Genomic DNA, 19,219 nt, shown 5'->3' on the forward strand with positions numbered 1-19,219 from the left:
TATCGTTTACGTAGTCCTTTATACTATAATAGGACTTTTCTATAAGCTTACGTTTAATACAAACTTTGAACTTTTTAAGAGACATCTCCAAGATGTCAATTGGTAGTTTATTGTAGAATTGTATGCAATTTCCTTTAAACGAATTATGAATTTTATGTAACCTAGTATACTGCACTGTAAGTTTATTCTTACTTCTAATGTTTAAATTATTGCAGTCACATTTTTTCTTAAATTTAGAAATGTTTTTATGGACGTACATTAAATTTTCAAATATGTACTGACTATACACTGTCATTATTTTAAAATCTTTAAATTTATCTCTCAATGACTCTCTCGGACCCATTTTGTAGATAGAACGAACAGCCCTCTTCTGCAGCACGAAAATAGTGCTAATATCAGCAGCATTACCCCAAAGTAAAATTCCATATGACATAATGCTGTGAAAGTAACTAAAATATACCAGTCTAGCAGTTTCTACGTCGGTCATATGGCGTATCTTCTTTACCGCATAGGCAGCAGAACTAAGCCTGTTCGATAAATTATTTACATGAGGGCCCCATTGAAGTTTAGAATCTAACGTTATTCCTAGAAAAACTGTCGTATCCTCCAGTTTCAGTTCCTCATTATTAAGTAGTACAGTGGTTTTCACGTGTTTAACATTAGGTAAAGTGAATTTTATACACTTGGTTTTTTTTCCGTTAAGAACCAAATTATTAGCTTCAAACCACTGTACCACTTTAGCGAGAGAGTTGTTTACGTCGTCAAAAGCTAGTTCACGTCGATTTATTTTAAAAGTCAGTGATGTATCATCGGCAAACAGAACTACCCCGTGTTTATCCTTGGCAAGGTAAGGAAGGTCATTAATGTAAATAAGGAACAGAAATGGTCCTAATATAGACCCCTGTGGGACACCTATTTTCATAACTGATCCATTAGACCGTTTTCCATTCACGTCGACTTTCTGAATTCTATCGCGTAGATAGTTACTCATTAAGTCTAGAGCTACACCCTGAATTCCATAGTGGTGTAGTTTCCTAACTAACGTTTCGTGTTGAACACAATCAAACGCCTTAGATAAGTCACAGAACACACCAAGTGCATCACGTGACTCCTCCCAGGCTTCAAATATGTTTTGTATTAGCTCAACACCTGCGTCGATTGTTGAGCGACCCCGTGTGAAACCAAATTGCTTAATATGAAGTAAATTATACTTATGAAAATGGTAAAGTAATTGATTTAAAATGAGTTTTTCAAAGATTTTACTGAAAGTGGGTAGTACGGATACTGGTCTAAAGTTAGTGGGGTCAGAAGTACTACCCGATTTAAACAATGGAACTATTTTACTAAGTTTCATTAAGTCAGGAAACACACCACAATCTATACAATTATTAAATATTAAGGCTAAATCGGGTGCAACAATATCAATTAATGATTTGACAACGTTTACGGAAATGCCCCACAGATCATTTGTTTTTTTATTAATTAATAATTTAAAGGCTTTAATAACGTCAGAGCCACTAACATGCGTGAATTTAAAAGAATGGTTACACTCAGGCACATTTTCCTTTAATAGAGAGAGAGCCATATCTGGTGAAGAGTTTAATGATTCTGTTGTGGAGACGGGAATGTTGGTAAAGAAGGTTTCAAAAGCAGTAGCCACCTCGAAATCTGTTGTTAAGGCTTTATTATCTACATTAAGTTTAAAGTTAATATTTCGTGGTGTTACTCTTCCCGTCTCCTCATTAATTATGTTCCAAGTAGTTTTGATTGCATTGCTGCTATTTTTAATTTTATTTTTGATGTATCGCGTCTTTTCTAAGTGGCAAGCGCGTTTAAAATTCTTGGAAAACAATTTAACATAATCCCCAAACTTATCACCAGTGTTAAATTGACGTTCAGCATACAATTCGTACAGCTTTTGCCTATTTTTATGAAGTTCAACTGTCGCCCACTCACTAAAATTTAATGTATCAGTAATCACAACCGACTTACTAGTAAATATAGAATGAAATAGTCTATTAAAGGTATTGAAAAAGGAGCTGTACATTGCATTTGGAGTCGCCCCTGAGGGTAGGAATGGGAGGTCATTTACTAGGCTATATCTCATTTTCTCTATGCGGTTGGATGTTACAGGAACAAATGTTATTTTACGTTTAGAAACATTTTTCTTCACATTTTCAAATTGAATAATTTGACCACAATGATCAGAGTCTAATTTACTAATAATATTTTTGCTTATAGGAATTATATTTGTAAAGATGTTATCCAAACAGGTGGCGCTAGTAGCAGTTATTCTTGTGGGCTCCATGAACATATTTGATAGATTGTAAGTTTTAAATAAATTCAATAACTTGATACTTAAAGAGTTATTTTCTAAAATGTTTACATTAAAATCTCCGCATATTATTAACTTTTTATTACACTTTGATATTTTAAATAACACTTCATCCATTACCTTTTCAAAAATTAAAAATTAAATATATTAATTATTCACAGTAGGTTATTCACCTGATTATATAATAATATTATTGTATTAATAGCACAAGGATAATGATTTATGGTAAAATGTAATATTATGACAAAATATTTTGGTAGGAACAAAGATATGCCAAACTCGGGCCATTAACTTTCCGGGTCAATAGTCATTAACACGGGTTTTTGTTATTTTCCATTCAATTTAATTCATAAAAAATGTTTTATTCTGGGTGTTTGCTAATCTTTGCAATATGGATAACCGCTGAATGGTAAGAATTGTATTCTGAATTCTGTGTTGTTTCCCTAGCTTTCTTATTAACTACCTTAACTGCCTCGTTGGTCTAGTGATTATCATATTCAACTACGGATCACGAGGTTCAAATACTGTTTTAGGCCAAAAATTGTGAGCCTATTCAGTTTTTTCTGAGAATGTGCAGTATCAACCCGGAGTTGGGTTAGGTTAGTGCCTCACGTTAGCCGCGAGCACGTTACCTTGTAAAAATATTCGTTAACGTCCACCAACCCTTATTGTACGTACCATCTCTCCTATGAAAGCGGAGGCTTGTGCCCAGCAGTGGGACACATTATTATTATTATTATTAATAAGAACGTCCAGAAGCAAATTACACAAATTAAAGGCATGCCGAAGGATATTCATAGGCTTGCGGTTATTGATCTGTATTAATGTTATAAATGCGAATTCGGCTTTTCACTTTGCACTTTTTACATGCAGAGACGGATAAAAGTAGTTTTGCAAATATATAGTATATGGGAAGGAGAGCGCAATGTACTTTTACTCTGGTTTATATGAGACCTATCTAAAACACAATTCTGATAAAACCGTGTCATGTTGTATAGCAGAACAGTTTTGATTAAATTCAGTAATAGGGTATCCTTTATGTCCTTGAAACTAACACGGATACCTTTATACACTAAAATAGTGATTTAATAAATATGGACGTTGGTCCTTTTTTGATTCAGAAATAATTCTTCCTTTTACTTTCAGTGCCATGACGGACGTAAACCGCATTATATTCCCCGATGAAGTAGCACAGACAAAAGCCCGAGTAGTTGAGATAATGACAGAATTGAAAAGGAATAGTAAAGGAAAAGCATTAAAAGTCCACTTGGGTCCAAGATACATGATAAAAGTGCCAACATTTTGTCCAAAGGGATACTTATTAGACAACTATGGATATTGCCGTGACATACGGAATTTATGGTGATCATTTTGGTGAGTGTTCGGCTATTTATTAAGCATTTACCTAGAACGACAGAGCATTCCGATATTTTAAATAAAATCTAATCTAATCTTCGCTCTTAGATCTAAGTTTCGGACAGAGTAATTATATGACTAATTTAAAAGCGGCATAACTGTCTATTCTTGTTGGTGAGTCTCTTGCCCTTTTACTTTATCAATGGTGTAGATTCTGTTAATGTTCCATACATTAGTCTCTAAAATAATTATATTGCTTGCTGTCCCTTCCAAAAGGATTCCACTACCTTGTTTAAGCAACTACCCTGGCAATTTAGTATTATTGGTATTCGGGTAAAAGACAATTAGCACCAATATCTTTATCATTTCCAAATTAAATTCGGTACAAGGGTTAAATTTTAGTAAATAATCTAAAACAATCCCCTTACAAACTAGTTATATACATGTATATACCTATCTTAACACTTTCTTGTTATTTCCTTGAATAACGTATTACTTGTCACCTGTATATTTCACACGCCTATGAGAACTTTATGAAAAATTCTCAGGCATCAGGCTTGCAGGTTTCCTTAAGATTTTTGCCATCACAGTCAAAGCAGGTGATATTTCATGGCTTAAAACGCACATAACTTGAAATGCGTTTCGGGGATCAAACTCGGTCCCCCGAAAGTCTGACCGAAGTCCTCACCACCAGGCTATCACAAACGCATTGGTATTTTATTGACGTCAAAAAGAATTATATTTTAATGAACTAATTGTTACAAATGCAGGTATCTGCTATTTGTTAACGTAATAATTATTAATGTGACTAAGTTTTCCTTATCAATCCATGTATATTGTGTATTATAATACCTGCTAAGTATCTACTTGATTACCACATTGATTGAATCCTTACCTACCTCTATTACTGACGCCATCCTGTTATCTTGTCTCAAGTGGTTAGCCTGACACAATACGAAATACCCCGTTTCTGCTGAATTTGCAGATATTTCCACGATAACAATGAGTTGAAATGTATGTGTAATGTATTGATATTTAATTTCTTTGAAATTATAAATCAACTGGTCGGTCTAAAATATGTTTGTATGTAGTAGTTACATTAATAACAATACATTTTTGTTGTTTTATGTATAGCGTTTTTCTTGTAAATGTTTCTTTGTATGCCAAATCGGGTATCACAGAAGTATGTAGGTATGATCAAAATAGCTTCAGTGAGGAGTTTTTGAGGAATTAACTCTAACCACTGTGTATAAGAATAATATAAATAATGTTAAATTTAATAAGTATTTACCTTTACCCCTCTAATTACGCGTAAAGTTATTATACTGTTTGAAATAAGATATTTTGGCATTTCAATCTGAAGTTAAACAAAGCACGATTTCCGACTAATTTGTTATTACTTTCATAACTTAATAAACTTATTAGAAAATGAATCTATTTTAGATGTATTTGGGATGTTCGGCGTAAAAAAACCATTAAAATTGTACATCAGTTCATTTATTAATATATAAAATATTGTATGTATTCTTTCTCTTTTTTATATTCCCCAAGCAGTCGGGCAGATGATTAAAGATTTGTGTTTATTAGACCGACCTATTCTCCTGCCCTTTCTAGCTTTCTTTATCTTCATCTTTCCTGTTTATTACTAAGGTATACCGCTACCTCTTTGGTACAAATTCAATAAATAAATAATATGCGTGAACCGAACCGGGGTTTAGGATACAATCTTATCATAATAACTGATAAGCTGCGTTTCCAAAAAATACTCATATATTTAGGAACCGTTTACTAAGGCGTTTTACAACTTGATCAATAGTCGTCATCGATATAGGAAAATAAATAAAGAAACTCTTGATAAAAACTCCAGGTAATATTATTGTAGGAGTGTCTTAGTGACTAAGAGTTACGTTGGTTGTAATCGTTTGCACAGGCTTCCACGATAAACGAGCGTGTGGATTTTCGATATAAACAGACGGCCAACAGGAAATATTCACCATACGTAGCATTGAGAGCGTGCAGGCACGTAGTGTTTCAAGACGATCCTTTCTCTATATATATAAATTTACCTCATTGTAAGTCCTTCTTTATTTTCTATGTTTGTTTTAATGAAATACGGTTCAGTGATGGGTTTTAAAATATTAGCTTGTGCAACTTTGATACTATTATATTGGCAACTGTATGTAATTTTAGCAAATCAAGTATACAAATACTAATTTACGTCATAATCATTATTTTCCAAAAATATGTAATATCGACCATTAGTTATTTGTTTTCATGCTGATCAGTGTCCATAGTTGTTATTGTTTTAACATCAATCATAGATAAAATATGACAAGGATTATATAGGATCGACCTCGTGAAATGCATGTTTTCATTAAAGTGGTTGTCATTAAAGTATTTCCGTTGTTTTGCTGTAGGTAAGTGAGCTAGACATAGTTCTACTGTTAACAAAGCACGTGAGTTATGTAGGTATTTCAAAAGTAAACTTAAAATTGAATTTTCCATTTAAATCTCAATATGTAGGATCAAATAATCAAGGGATTCAAATTACCGCGAAATTTGTATTTCTTTAGTTTTTTTAAAAGAATGACTGTCACCTTCTTATACAATCTAAATAAGGCCACCTCATGAGTGTAATAATGGGAAAAAATCATCACAATCCCGAAAAGAAAATCAACGTCAACATATTAACTTATATAAGATTTGCATGCTGCTATTGTAGAGTAACTATTGCAATGATTGGTTATGTCACTAATTTGTATAAGCTTAGGTACTGTTTAATTTATTATCAAAACAGGATAACTCAAAATTTAAAGTAGGTTAATGAAATATATCTGGACTAAGGCGCAACTGACGTTCATAGGCCGCGGGAATAACTAGCATCAGATGTCCCGCAATGCAATGAACGTGTTTGATAATTTCTCTGTCAATTTACAAAGGATACTAAATGCTAAATTTTTCGATGTAAGCATCACACAGTTGTACACAAGCTTTAAAAGGGGTTTACAATAAAGTTAACGTATCGCGATCCACGCGTTCCATAAGAATACCGCGATGTGAATCAATGTGGATCAATAATGAGTACTAATGACATAATGAGCTAAGGCCTCGGGATCTGCTTCCTGCGAAGCTACGTCAGTGAAATCATCTACAAAACGCGTGACTTGGCTAATAAAAAAGGCCTTGTTTCCTACGAAAGAAACTAGTTCGAAGAAAAAATTCGCAGCTCGACGAGGTTCTTATATAACTATTACTTTTTGCGTCTCTTTTTTATAATGACTAGCTGAACCGATGTTTGACTTAACATTTGGAATTTCTGTGCTAATTTTAAACTTCCGCTGTTGATTTTAGTATAGCTTTGTTCACTACATAATTATAATAATAGGGAGTTTACAGGAAACGCTAACTTTATGCATATCAACCAAGAAAATTTTATAAGAACCATCGATATTAATATAAGTATAGATTAGGACGTGCGATAAAAGTTTAGTTCTAATTTGGCCCCCAATAAACGCTTATTGTATTCTTTAAAATAATACTTCAAGTTAACAATAGCAGGTGCCAAATTGGTGCTCTTTTAAAAATCGTTTTAGCACCAATGGGCGCCATTAAGTTTGTTTAATAACCTAATCAGTACGCAGTAATATGCTATGATATGAGTCTATCCTATGAATAGATTTTTAGTGGTCTGATACACAGTACCAGTCATTTTATATTGGCCTTGAAGTGTGTATTTCTATCTCTAAACCAGACTATTTTGTAAAAGCAGAAAATTAATAAAAAAAAATCTGAATAAAATAGGGGCATTGTGGGCATTGCATATTATTCACCTACTTATTATGATATGAGCCCCTGACTATCATAACACGTTTCTCTCGTTACATTTCACGCTATGCAAAGTTTCATTCCAAACAAACCGAAGCTCGACGTTTTCAATCAGTCAGTTTTAATTAGGTAAATAGGAATAATGTTATCGACTATGGCGTATGGCCTATGCCTGGCTACTTATAGAAACTGACGAAGGAATTAAATGTTTTAAGAGCTCATAATAACTGCAAGCGAATGTAAGTGCGTGTATTAGAAATTTTATCCCGTCTTCTGCAAGGTAGCCTGGTAAAGATTGATGCATTTTTATAACATTTCTTATGCCATGAGGCTACCCTTTTAAGGTGATTCTAATTGGAACCATAAGCAATTAATTCCGCAATAAAGAAGCGTACCTAATATTTTATGTCTGTTAGGCATCGAAATAAAGACATGATGTGACTCCCATTGTTTTGTGTGGCATAAGTATGGCATAAGCTGGCGTATGTGTTGGCATAACTGTGGCATAAGTTGGCGTAAGTGTTGGCATAAGTGTGACATAAGGTTATTTAGCGTGATGTGATGTGCAGTGAGATGTGACAACGGCGCATCTATTCCAACTTATATTTATTAAACATAACTACTTAGTGTAATTTACTATCCTATCTATAATTTTTACTATTTAACGACGATAGTAGACCAATGGTTAGCACATTCACACTTCTAACTTTCCAAAGTGATGTGCGTTTAGAGCCATTAAATATTACTTGCTTATTGATGAAAGGAAACGTCGGGAGGAAACCTGCAAGCCTTCAGTATAATGTTGTCAAAGACGTGTGAAATCCACCAATCCACACTACGGCCTAACGCCTTTTCATTCGTGGACCTGTGTTTTGAGTGGTTAATGTGTTGATAAGGATGCTGATGAATATGATTAGGTATATTATTAAGAAAAAACAATTGAACCTTAAGTTTTTTGGTGCTTTGTTTTTGTGACGATTAGTAATTACTAATGTAGTACCTAGTAGGTAAGCATTTCTAACCCTATATATTTTCAACCACCTTACATTGATACTACAAAATTTGATGATAATTAATATTTAGCTCTCGTTTAAACCCTATTTATTTTTCAATCCAAAATCAATCCCTGTTATCGCGCACATTACGTTTAAACATTTTTATTATCATCATCATATCAACCCATTTCCGGCCCATTACAGAGCACGAGTCTTTAATATTGTAGAGGGTTTAGGCATTAGTCTACCACTCTGGCCAAGTGTGGATTGGTGTACTCCACTCCTTTGAGAACATTATATAGAACCCTTAAGCATGCAGGTGTCCTCACGATGTTTTCCTTTACCGTTGAAGAAAGTATTTTAATCGCTTAAAACGCACATAACTTGGCAAAGTTAGTAGTGCGTGCTTGGATTCAAACTCGGCCCTCCCAAAGGTGAAGCCGTTGTCCTAGCCACTACGATATTACCACTTCTAAACATTTGAATGTTCAATAAAGAATGCCAGTGTCTTTATCAATTCCGAACTAGATATTCCCTACTTCCTGTACATCATGTTAGTTTGAAAAGCATTTTTTTTATCAATTCCAGTACAATGGCCGACAACGACCGTATCGTCTTCCCGGATGAAGTAGACGATGTAAAAGCCAAGGTTGTTGAGGAGACCAAGGAAACAAAGACCAATTCCATCGAAGAACCACCCGTAGAACCAGAAACGGCATTAAGGAACATGATCCAAGTACCAGGAAATTGTCCACCAGGCCAGAAAATGGGAGCTGATGGAGTTTGCCGAGACGTATTCTAAACGCAATTAGACCCAGCCGGTGTTAATATAAGTTTAATTATCACATGAATTTCTCAGTTGTTTTATAAGGCAGAAAAAATTGAATTTACCTCGCAGTGATAAAAAATCGGCTTACATTTTTAGCAATCGGTATAATTTGTTTGGAATATTAAATTATAATTGTAAGTTGTGTTTCCGTTCCTTCGCTTAATTTAAAATAAACTTTGATATAATTTTTTTGTGTTTTTTTTAGATTTGCCCTTAGTCAAAGTAATCAATTATATTTGCATGGGTAGGGACTCGTAGGGATTCGCAAAGCCAAAGAAAATAAACGTAAATTTTATATTAATTGTATAGAATCAGTTGATTGAATCTGGCCATTCAAAAAATGTTTGATGTACCCTTCTAACGAAAAAAATACCACTAAATACTTACGAGTATGACCAAGATAGATTTTGTACTCTTCATCCAACCCATTACCGGCCCAATACAGGGCAAAGGTCTCCTTCCACAATGAAAAGGGATTTTGTAATATGATATTGAAAATGCTATATTTTATTATTTCTTTTTACACTAACTACTGACCGAGGTGCCTTTATTGAATTAAAGTTATTATTAGGATAAGAATTTGGCGAGCCTTGCTTCTACTCTATAACGAGCTTAAGTATAATAACCGGACGATACCTTATCTCATCATCTTTAGTTCTATTTTTGTGGATTAGTTATGCACATAGAATATTTTTTATACAAGTTAGTATAAAAAATATTCTATCGGTTATCAAAAATTTTACGCAATTTATAGGATTCCATAACAAATCGGTACCAACAGGATATTATTACTAAGCTTTCGGTGTCTTTTCGTCCGTCCACCCGTCTTAGCGACTTATATCTTAATCTCAATTCAATGTGTATTTCTCATCTTCAAAAAATAATAATAGAAAAGCATGACATAAAAGGTCCCCATTCAAAAGCCCTTCTCATTCTGACAGGAGACCCGTACGTGCACTGTAGTGGGTTGATAATGATGAAACAAAACCCAGATTATTTTGGTGTTTATGCACGATTTTTGAACATGTAGTGAACCATGAAACTTACATTATAAGGAACGCAAACTAAAAAGTTTAGTTTTTTTATACTAGAGTTTATCAGATACCGTGTATCTGTTTATCATAAACTTGCAATAGTTCGGTACCTATATAAAAGCGGTGTTAGCCTAGTGGTTAGGACTAGGACTTCACTCTGCGGCCGTGATCGAATCTCAAAATCTCTCTTTTAAAAATTACGTGATTTAATGATGAAAGAAAATGTCGTGGGGAAACAAGCATACCTGAGATTTTTCCATAAGCATTTGTTCTCAAAGGCGTGTTAGGTCCACCAATCTGCACAGGTCGAGCGACTACGGCCTCAACCCTTCTCAGTGTTGGCTGGTAATGGGCTGGTATGATGATGATAATATCAAAGGTCTGCCTCAACGGACGCCGCTGGCAGAGTGATGATGTATGCGGAAGCTTTCCCCTGACTCAGCCACCAGCGAACCATTTGGAACACTTGATTAGTGATTCGGTGGTATCTAAGTATAAAGAATTCCCACGTAACAAAAAGCTGTGTACCTTATGAACCGTGTACCTTTGCTATAGTCCGCGAAAAGCAGCAGTCTGTACGGTGTAATTTATAATTTCTTAAATCCTTATCGCTCCGAAACCGGAGAATCCTCAGGAGATGTTGACTTTACAATGAATAATTGTTAAGATTGTGGGTGTGTACCTATTGAGAGATGAGGAAAGGCTTTCTCAAATAAAACACATGATTCTAATAATTAACGATCATTTACTTCAAAATATTCATATATTCGTAATTACACAATTAAGAGCTAACTCTTGTGACAATCGAAACATAGGGTCTAAGATAAAAAATTAAATATTTTTGTCTATAACCCTGACGTCATAAAATAGTCTCGACATTCGCCTACGTAAATTATAAATAACCGAGCGTTGCATAAGTTTTAACAAAGGGCGCGTCACTGTCGCAGGAATTCCTGTAAAAGAAAACGGGGTTTAGCAATGGGAATAGCTTCAACACAGGTTACAACTACGGCTGTCTCGTTGGTTTAGTGTTTAATTACGGATGGTGTAGTTCAGAATTCCATTCTCAATTAAGAATTGTTTTTTTTTCTGTTAAAACTCAGTGTCAGTTTCTCGGAGCTCGTGCCTCGGAGAGTACTGTGCAGAGCGGAGAAAAAATATATCTTCACATAAAAAGTGCCTCGCCTTAAAAAGTTTACCTTATTCCTAAAAAAATTCGTTATAAAAAAATTGCTTTGACTTTGGTCAACTCATCATAACTATACCGATGACCTGCAATATACGTACCTAAGTGTATGCCATTTTAATGTAAATGTTTTTTGTTATATTCTTAGCGCTCTTTTACGGAGATGCGTTGAACGGTTTAGTACTGGTTTACTCTCTTTTAAAAGAGAGAAATTTAGATCATCAAAACATGCACCCATTCTGCGCTAATATGGTTCGAGAGGTATAATCTCAAAAATGGGTTTTAATCCTAAAGAGAGAGAAATAGAATAGTATTTGCAATAAAAGTTACTAACTTCCATGTGTTATATCAGTGCCTGAAAAAAACAGCTCTGGGTCGTTAGCTAACGTGATTTGGCTTATTTAAAGTGCAGACTAACAAGTAAAAATTATTTAAGCCTATAGTAAGATCGATACAAAAAAAATAGAGTTTGTTTTTCATTACTGGACTGTTAAATGCATTTCCAAGCAGGAACAAAAAAGGAAGGTTTGAATGGAGCAACTGTGGTATCTGCTCAGCCTTTCTACGTTCCTAATCCAGCACTACGTTATGCACGAGTAACTAATGGATAAAATTTTAACTACTGTTTACCGAACGATTGCACTGATTACAACAATATAAATAACGGAACCAAATATGAATATTTGGTTGTTTGGTTCCGTTACAGGACCGTTATAACATATTAACGATTTACAACCATTACTATAAAGGCGCAATGTGCATTCGAAACTCCCGAACGGTTCAGCTTCACCAAGCAGATGTTAACAGATGACCTGATATTGCAATCCTTCAATCAACCAATGAGGATACTAGGAAATAAAGTAAAAATTAGAACAGAACACGTAGAAGATCAATTTTTAAAATTAAAAGAAGCGTCAATACAATAACAATTAGAGCATTGGGATTTCGCATGCACTCCATAATAATGCTTGTAAATAGTGTAGCAGTGAGTGCTAGGCCATAAAAAATAAAAACGAAAATAAAATTTAAAAAACTTTTATATACAAGCTCAGATAATGTTGTACGTGTGAATAAAAGCAAAGATGTTTCAATTTAATTTCGTTATAGCCAAAAACGGACGTAGACTGGGTGAGATTTAATAATAACAATACTGAAATTGTCTTAGTTATATTATAAAATCAAGGGTCTAGATCTACTAACAAATTAAAAAAACTAAATATACAATTAACGAATAACTACAGTCCAAGTCAAGTCGAAATGGCAATTTCAACAATAGTACACAGAGAATATTTGGTAACCATTTAGTATTTTATTGGTAGCATGTCTTCTTGTCGACTTGTCGCAAACTGAGTGCCAAGTGTGAGATTTTTTACCTCAGTTTACTTATTCGATCGTGTGTTAGTTAAATATCATTTGTGTGGTATCGTGAGAGCTCCATCTAGTGATAGTACCATTCCGAAGTATTGTCACTAGATGGCGCTACTGTAAATAACTTTCACGCGATCGAATAATTAAACGTGAATGCAATTTTTCTTCCTTGAGCTAAAATTTAAATAATCTATACATTACTTTTAAGCGTAAAGTATGTTTAAAAATTAGAAATAACAAGTTCGATATAAAAATAAAAACAATCTCAATAAAAATACATTATCTTTTTATAATTGTGTTTTAATTATGATTATGGTTCCTTGCAATTTAAAAAAACTTTTTTTTAAAGTTACAAAAATACTGTTTACATTGTAAGACAAGTATCGAAGAAAAAATAGACCGTAGGTAGAAAATCTCATACTTTGTAAGTAAAAATGTGTAGAGTGAGACTTGGTAAGATCTGTGCTTTACCAAATGAGATTTTTGTAGATACAGTCCATTGACTATAACTTGTGGTGACTTAATAAGATGGGTATATTAGTTAGTCACCCATATCATAAAGAGGTTTGTCCTCTTTATGGAGAAAAAGCTAAGTTTAATTTTCCTTTTTGTTAGTGCCCATGCCCTACAGCAGACCGGTAATGGGATGATATGATGATGATTTATAATGTTAGGAAGAATAGATGTCCTACATCACGCTACAAGGATTTAAAAAAAAAAAACCTTGCTGCCTGATGTAGTTAACGGTACGCCCGGCTGCTATGAAATATTAGAGTTTATAGTAGAATTTATAAAAACGAATAAATATGTATAGCTTAAAAATAAAAAAATATATTGTTTCTATTGATTTAATTATTCTCGCTTTTTATAAGAATATCAATCATAAAATAATGATTACAGGATATAAATACAAAATACTTTAATATGCGGTGGCGGACAGTGAGCATGACGGCATAGGGAGAGTCGTACCGTTTGCCGTGTCCGGATCAATTCATGTTTCTCACTAAAAACTAAACTGACTTCTAACTACTCGTATAAAAAGTTTATTTTTTTATTCATAGTGGACAAGTAAGTTATGGTTATCAGTATACTATTGCACTGATTGCGAGTGCTTTGTCTATACGATCTTCAGCAAGTTATATGCAATGGATGATTTTATACCCGTCATAAGATATCCCTTTCAACAGGGTTCATAAAAAAGATTCTTAAACAAACCGAAACTTTGAATTCTTTAAAATGTACTAAGTAGTAATCGAATAAATCTATATATGGAAAATAATTGCCATTTAAAACTATCACATCAAAAAGATAATCACTTTATCTTGGAAGCCCAAAAATTTTTAAACACGAAATAAGTTATTTTAATGTAAACCAATCACCGCGTTTTCATAATCTCATATACCTTAAATATATATATGTGCATGTACGTAAAAACCGTACCTACTATACAATGTAAACCGTCAGGCCTGCATCACAATGATGCAACCACACTGATGTTCCGAGACACTAAAAGTGTATGTGTATAGAGGTAATAATATCTATTGCTTAAGACCTTACGATCGCATTGAAAGAATCTGAATTACAGATCTTGAGCCGTCCGATGACTTAAAAAAAGTTAATTTTTATTCACTCAGAAACATTCATAATTGTTTTTAAAAGTAGGTATTGTCATGTGAATCAGCGAACCAGTGACATAAAGAACTACATGCTAAGAGCTTCTAACTACGTCTACAACAAAAACTACAGTGCCACTACATACCTACATGGTCCATGGTACTAGTCATTCGGCACAAACTACATCACTACGTTTACCAGTGAAAGGCCATCTCTAAGTAGGTACTTACTCGTCCTCCCAGGGACAAATGTCGTTTCGCTGCTTACGATCACTGACTCCGCTCTTACTATCACGCTTAACAATATCAGATTGAGAAACCGACGACAGTTCGTCTCTATGAGCAATTTTTTTCAACGTGTTAGAATCGGTCGCCGCCTTGGAATCTCCGGAGACTCTCTGCGGTGGCACCGAAGGCACTTTGTCTACGTGGTCGTCGTCTGCGCCGATGTCTTCGCAGACCGCGAGCGGCGCCACAGGGCTGGCTGGCGTGTCCGCTACCACACGCTCTGGCGCCGGTGCAGACGCGCCCGGAGATTGCGTAGCAGCTGTCTCCTGGGCAACACTCGTTGTGGCCGGCGCCTCCGGATCGTTCCTTGTATTCGCCTCCGGTATCGGAACCACACTATTCACAACACTCGCAGACTCACTTTCCATTTGACAAGCTAAATCTTCTTTTTTTTGTTCATACCTACTCGGCAGCGACTTATCCTCTATCGACACAGACGCTTCCCTGGATGGCGGGAGGCGCACGGACGCAGGTTCATCCTCGGAAGATCTCGTCAACTCTTCCTTAGAGTCCGCGTGTGATACATCTCGCGAGTCGACATGCGATTCTTCCCTCGTTTCCGTTCGCGAATCGTCACACGAGCTTATAGACGCGGTTATAGTCGCCGTGTCGTCTAATGTCGCTTTCAAATTAACATCTAAAGTATTAGTTTTGGGATCAGCTTCGACGTCGGTCGCAGTTTCCGCGTCGATGACCAACATACACCGATCAGCGAAGGCGAGGGCCGGTTCCGTGGGCGTGACGTCTGCCGACGCGAACACTGAGGACGGTTCCTCGGAATGCGCCAGCGAGCGGCGATCCTCGGGCGAGGCGGTGCGTGTAGGCGAGTTCACCGATTCCTCATCCGGCGCCGAGCTAACGCTGATGGTGGGTGTGGGGTGGTGCACCGAAACGGGTGCCGGCAGAGGAGGAGGCGCGGGTGCCACCCGCGGCAGCCGCGGCGAGTGCGGCGGCGAACCCAGCGGCGCCAGATGGCGTGGCTCCACGGCCGACAGGCGGCGTAGCGGCGGCGCAGCGCCGCGCAAACCGCCATCGAGGGTGCTTTGCTGCGGGAGGCGCTTAATGCGCTCGCTCGTGGCCACCGCCGCACTGACATCCGAGGATGAGCTGCCGGAGTCGGCGGTCGAGTCCTGCCGCCGCCTAGTCCCGTACGAAGATTCCCGAGAGGAACTCTCCCATGGAAGTACATCCGACGTGTCGTCATCTAGCGGATCCCTGTAACCAATACCGTTTAAAATTATTTATAGACGAGAATCTATCTATATCTAGAACTCATTTTATTCAGTCACTAGATGTCTATACTCGTATCTATACTTCTACGGATTTCAGCCCGAAATAATAGTATCTATACAACGAGTCCTAAGAAAACGTACTTACGTGTTGCATTTTAGCAACATCGCGTGCGCTTACCTAGACAATGATTCTTCTTACGTAGATAAGTACTATTTCTTTAGTATATCGAAAAAAAATCACAAAAAACTGACTTTGTTTTACAGTTATAAATAAAGAAATAAATATATTTTAAATCGGTGCCTAGTAAAATATTGAAAAAACTAGTTATAGATTATGTACCTCATAAACCCTTTTATACAGTAGCAAGGAAAGTACCATTATTAATTGTCCACATTTTGCTAGGCCCTTACTTAAAAAAATTGTGTAAATAAAAATATATTTATTTTTTGCATTTTAATTTGCAGTTAAAAAAAACTTTTATGATTTTAAGAGGCCAATGGTGTTAAATGCCAAATGTCAACTGTTCATAACCTTTTACCAGATTTTCTTTTCCCGAAGAACCTGGGGCTAGTGGTTAGTGGGTGAGGAGTTCTTTCGCCACTTCACGACCAGCAGTTTTAATGCGACGAGAATAAATTGCTTACGAACCATAATCGAATCACAACCCCTGCAATATTTATTATTGAGTAGTTCCAATGGACATCCATGGTCAGGTCCACTTGACCAAATGGTGCTTTTAGAAAGCATATACTCAAGTTACTTTAAAAAATACTCAAATTGCTACACACACATAGGTGTGTATTAAAATATTTGAAGAGTTCCCTCGATTTCGCCAGGATTCCTTCACCAGATCTTGACCTGATGAAATGGGATGAAAAACAGTAGGTACAGTCCCCATATACTGTTTCAAACAATAAAAAAACTTCAATTCGATTCTCTAATGACAGAGGTCTAAGTGGCTGTGCGGCGATGTCTAAAATTAATATGATAGGGAGAGCTCATCACCTGAAGATTATTTCGCACAGATTGGATTGCGAGTGGCTGTGAGGCGGTGGCTCGTTAGACCGCGGCGGCGGCTGTGCTGCACACACAGCCAGCTCGTGCGCCGAGCCAGACAGCGAGCGGTCGGAACCGCGGCGCCGAGACAACGGTCCACCGCTGCTGCCGCCACTGCCACTCGTCGAGCCGGGCTTCTTCTTCACTTGCCCGCCGAAATTGAAAAATCTGAGAGAGTAATTCACGTGTTATCCTCACTAATATTATAAATCCGAAAGTGCGTTTCTTTGCTCGTTCTTCCTTCACGCTCTAAATAAACAACCAAAAAACTGAGGCACTTTCTACGACGTGTTCCTTGCATGCCCTGCTAAATGTTGTCCTTTGTAGGACGTGACCTTGCAAGGGTACAAAGGGTTATATAGGGTACATTTTATATCAGAAAAACAAACGTTTCCCATGGGATTTGTAATAAACGCGGATTAAGATCGCGCTAGCTTATTTTATATTCTATTGAAATACGGTTTTTTAACAACTCCCATTTTTTGGTTTCCGTCCTCCATCCTCACAACTCTATACCAATTTGAAAAAAAAAACAAATCTTCCAATATTAGGCCGACAGGAATCATTTGGCGCCTTTAGTAGATACCCACAATTGCTCGGATCAAAACAGAAATTTTGACTTAGTAAGTTTATTTACTCAATAATAATGTAGGTGTTCATGGGGATGAATTTAATTAGGTTGAACGTAAAGTCCTTTTAACTTCATTATAAATACGAAAGTGTATTTGTGTGTTTGTCGTTCAATTACGCATCAACAGAGCAATGGATTGACGTGATTCCTTGCATAGAAATAGTTTATTAGCCGAATAATTACATGGGTTCTTTATCCCTGAAAAAGGACAACACCTATGGATGTTAATAAGACTTAACATACTTCGCTTTTTTCTGATACACGTTCCGGCCCTCAGCAAGCAGCCGCTGGAAGTGATCAGAGCGAATGAATCGAGGGTAGCAGTCTTTCTTGAGCAGGAGCCCGTAAACGTGGTCCGCAGCGTGGTCCAGGGCATACCGGGAACCACTCCTGATGCCCTCGGTCACACGCTCCGCGGTCGCGCCGTCAATGTTTATCTCGCACGGCGCACCAGGTTTTAGAAACTCCCTGAAAATGTCCTAGCACTTTATAATTTTCCAAATCTTTTTGAAGAGAAACTTATTTAGAATCTTTGTGATTTCAAACTCGCTGAAACGATAATGCGTTACGATAAAGAAGGAAACATAAATTTATGGGAGAGAATGAGATAGAATACATTACACATTTTGTTTCCTTTTTTACTTACCATAGAAACGGAATGGTATGTAATATATGTAGTATTGTATTTTATACTAAAATAAAAAAAAATATTAAGGTTGGTAAAAAATAATATTCCTGATACTATATATCCATCGCAATCTTTCGTAGGCTACTTTTTCAGAAGATTCAATAAAGCCATCAGTGACTTAATTTCACCGGTTTCTTTTTATTCGTAAAGTAGCTGACAAGACTTTTTATTTTGTGGAATTCTGACGGTTCTCATTTTATTTAGACAATAATGTTTTTACACATGCGTTTGAGCTTGGACTGCCCTGTTTTTTTTTCAATATCAATTGTTTCGACGTTTATTTTTTATAAGGGTTGATATTTAATATTCTCAGTATATTGAATATATTAATTAAGAAATTATTCAAACTCTCGCTTATATAAGTTCAATCTTTAGAACAATAGCCTATTTTACACAACCGACTTAAAAAAGGTTCTCAATTCGATTGTATGTTTTTTTTTGTATATTTGCTATGCGATACTCCGCCAATTATTAACCCGATGTTGATGATTATTTTTTGTTTGTTATGTGTTTACCTCAGAGGTTGTCCATTTTTAATTTGGTGGTATAATAGGAACTACTGTGCTACAATGCATCTGTAGGTTAAGTTTTTTGTCTGTTTCTAGGGGCAACATTATTGGTTAGTTTGTCAAAGTTGCTACAAAATATAGTCCATATCAAAAGAAATTCTTAGTGGTAATAACATTTGATACTGCAAGTGGTCAAAACAACCAGTGCCTGGTCAACTATAGAGTCAACCACTCTACTCCTATTATCGGTTCCAACAAGAAGAAGAAGGAAGT

At 36.0% G+C, this 19,219-nt stretch overlaps 2 protein-coding genes across 5 annotated transcripts in view; one reads left to right on the plus strand and one right to left on the minus strand.

Moving 5' to 3' along the window:
• Positions 1 to 5,773: 5,773 nt before the first annotated feature.
• LOC120624769 lies at positions 5,774 to 9,528 on the plus strand. 2 transcript variants are annotated; one of them, XM_039891496.1, is made up of 2 exons: positions 5,774 to 5,867; positions 9,100 to 9,528. In XM_039891496.1, exons 1-2 carry the CDS (start codon positions 5,785 to 5,787, stop codon positions 9,311 to 9,313), a joined length of 297 nt encoding a protein of 98 aa, XP_039747430.1. In that variant the 5' UTR covers positions 5,774 to 5,784; the 3' UTR covers positions 9,314 to 9,528. The 2 variants fall into 2 exon arrangements, with proteins under 2 accessions (XP_039747430.1, XP_039747431.1); XM_039891497.1 differs by lacking the exon at positions 5,774 to 5,867 and adding an exon at positions 5,881 to 6,108.
• A 1,590-nt stretch (positions 9,529 to 11,118) lies between these two features.
• LOC120624531 overlaps positions 11,119 to 19,219 on the minus strand; it is a 47,962-nt gene continuing 39,861 nt past the window's right edge. For all 3 annotated transcript variants that reach the window (XM_039891132.1, XM_039891133.1, XM_039891134.1), the window contains 4 exons: positions 17,993 to 18,217; positions 17,068 to 17,286; positions 14,773 to 16,044; positions 11,119 to 11,327 (listed from right to left, as the gene is read on the minus strand). In XM_039891132.1, coding sequence (XP_039747066.1) covers positions 11,267 to 11,327; positions 14,773 to 16,044; positions 17,068 to 17,286; positions 17,993 to 18,217 — 1,777 coding nt within the window. In that variant the 3' untranslated portion in view covers positions 11,119 to 11,266. The remainder of the gene's footprint in view (positions 11,328 to 14,772; positions 16,045 to 17,067; positions 17,287 to 17,992; positions 18,218 to 19,219) is intronic.

This window comes from Pararge aegeria, chromosome 6 (genome assembly GCF_905163445.1).
Source record: "Pararge aegeria chromosome 6, ilParAegt1.1, whole genome shotgun sequence".
NCBI classification, from domain to species: Eukaryota; Metazoa; Arthropoda; class Insecta; order Lepidoptera; family Nymphalidae; genus Pararge; species Pararge aegeria.

Bases quoted from the DNA above. Each gene is read 5' to 3' on its own strand.
- LOC120624769 (XM_039891496.1), top strand. From the start codon at position 5,785: ATGTTTGTTTTAATGAAATACGGTTCAGTGATGGGTTTTAAAATATTA. The intron at 5,868-9,099 runs GTATGTAATTTT...TATCAATTCCAG, and splicing joins ATACTATTATATTGGCAACT to TACAATGGCCGACAACGACC.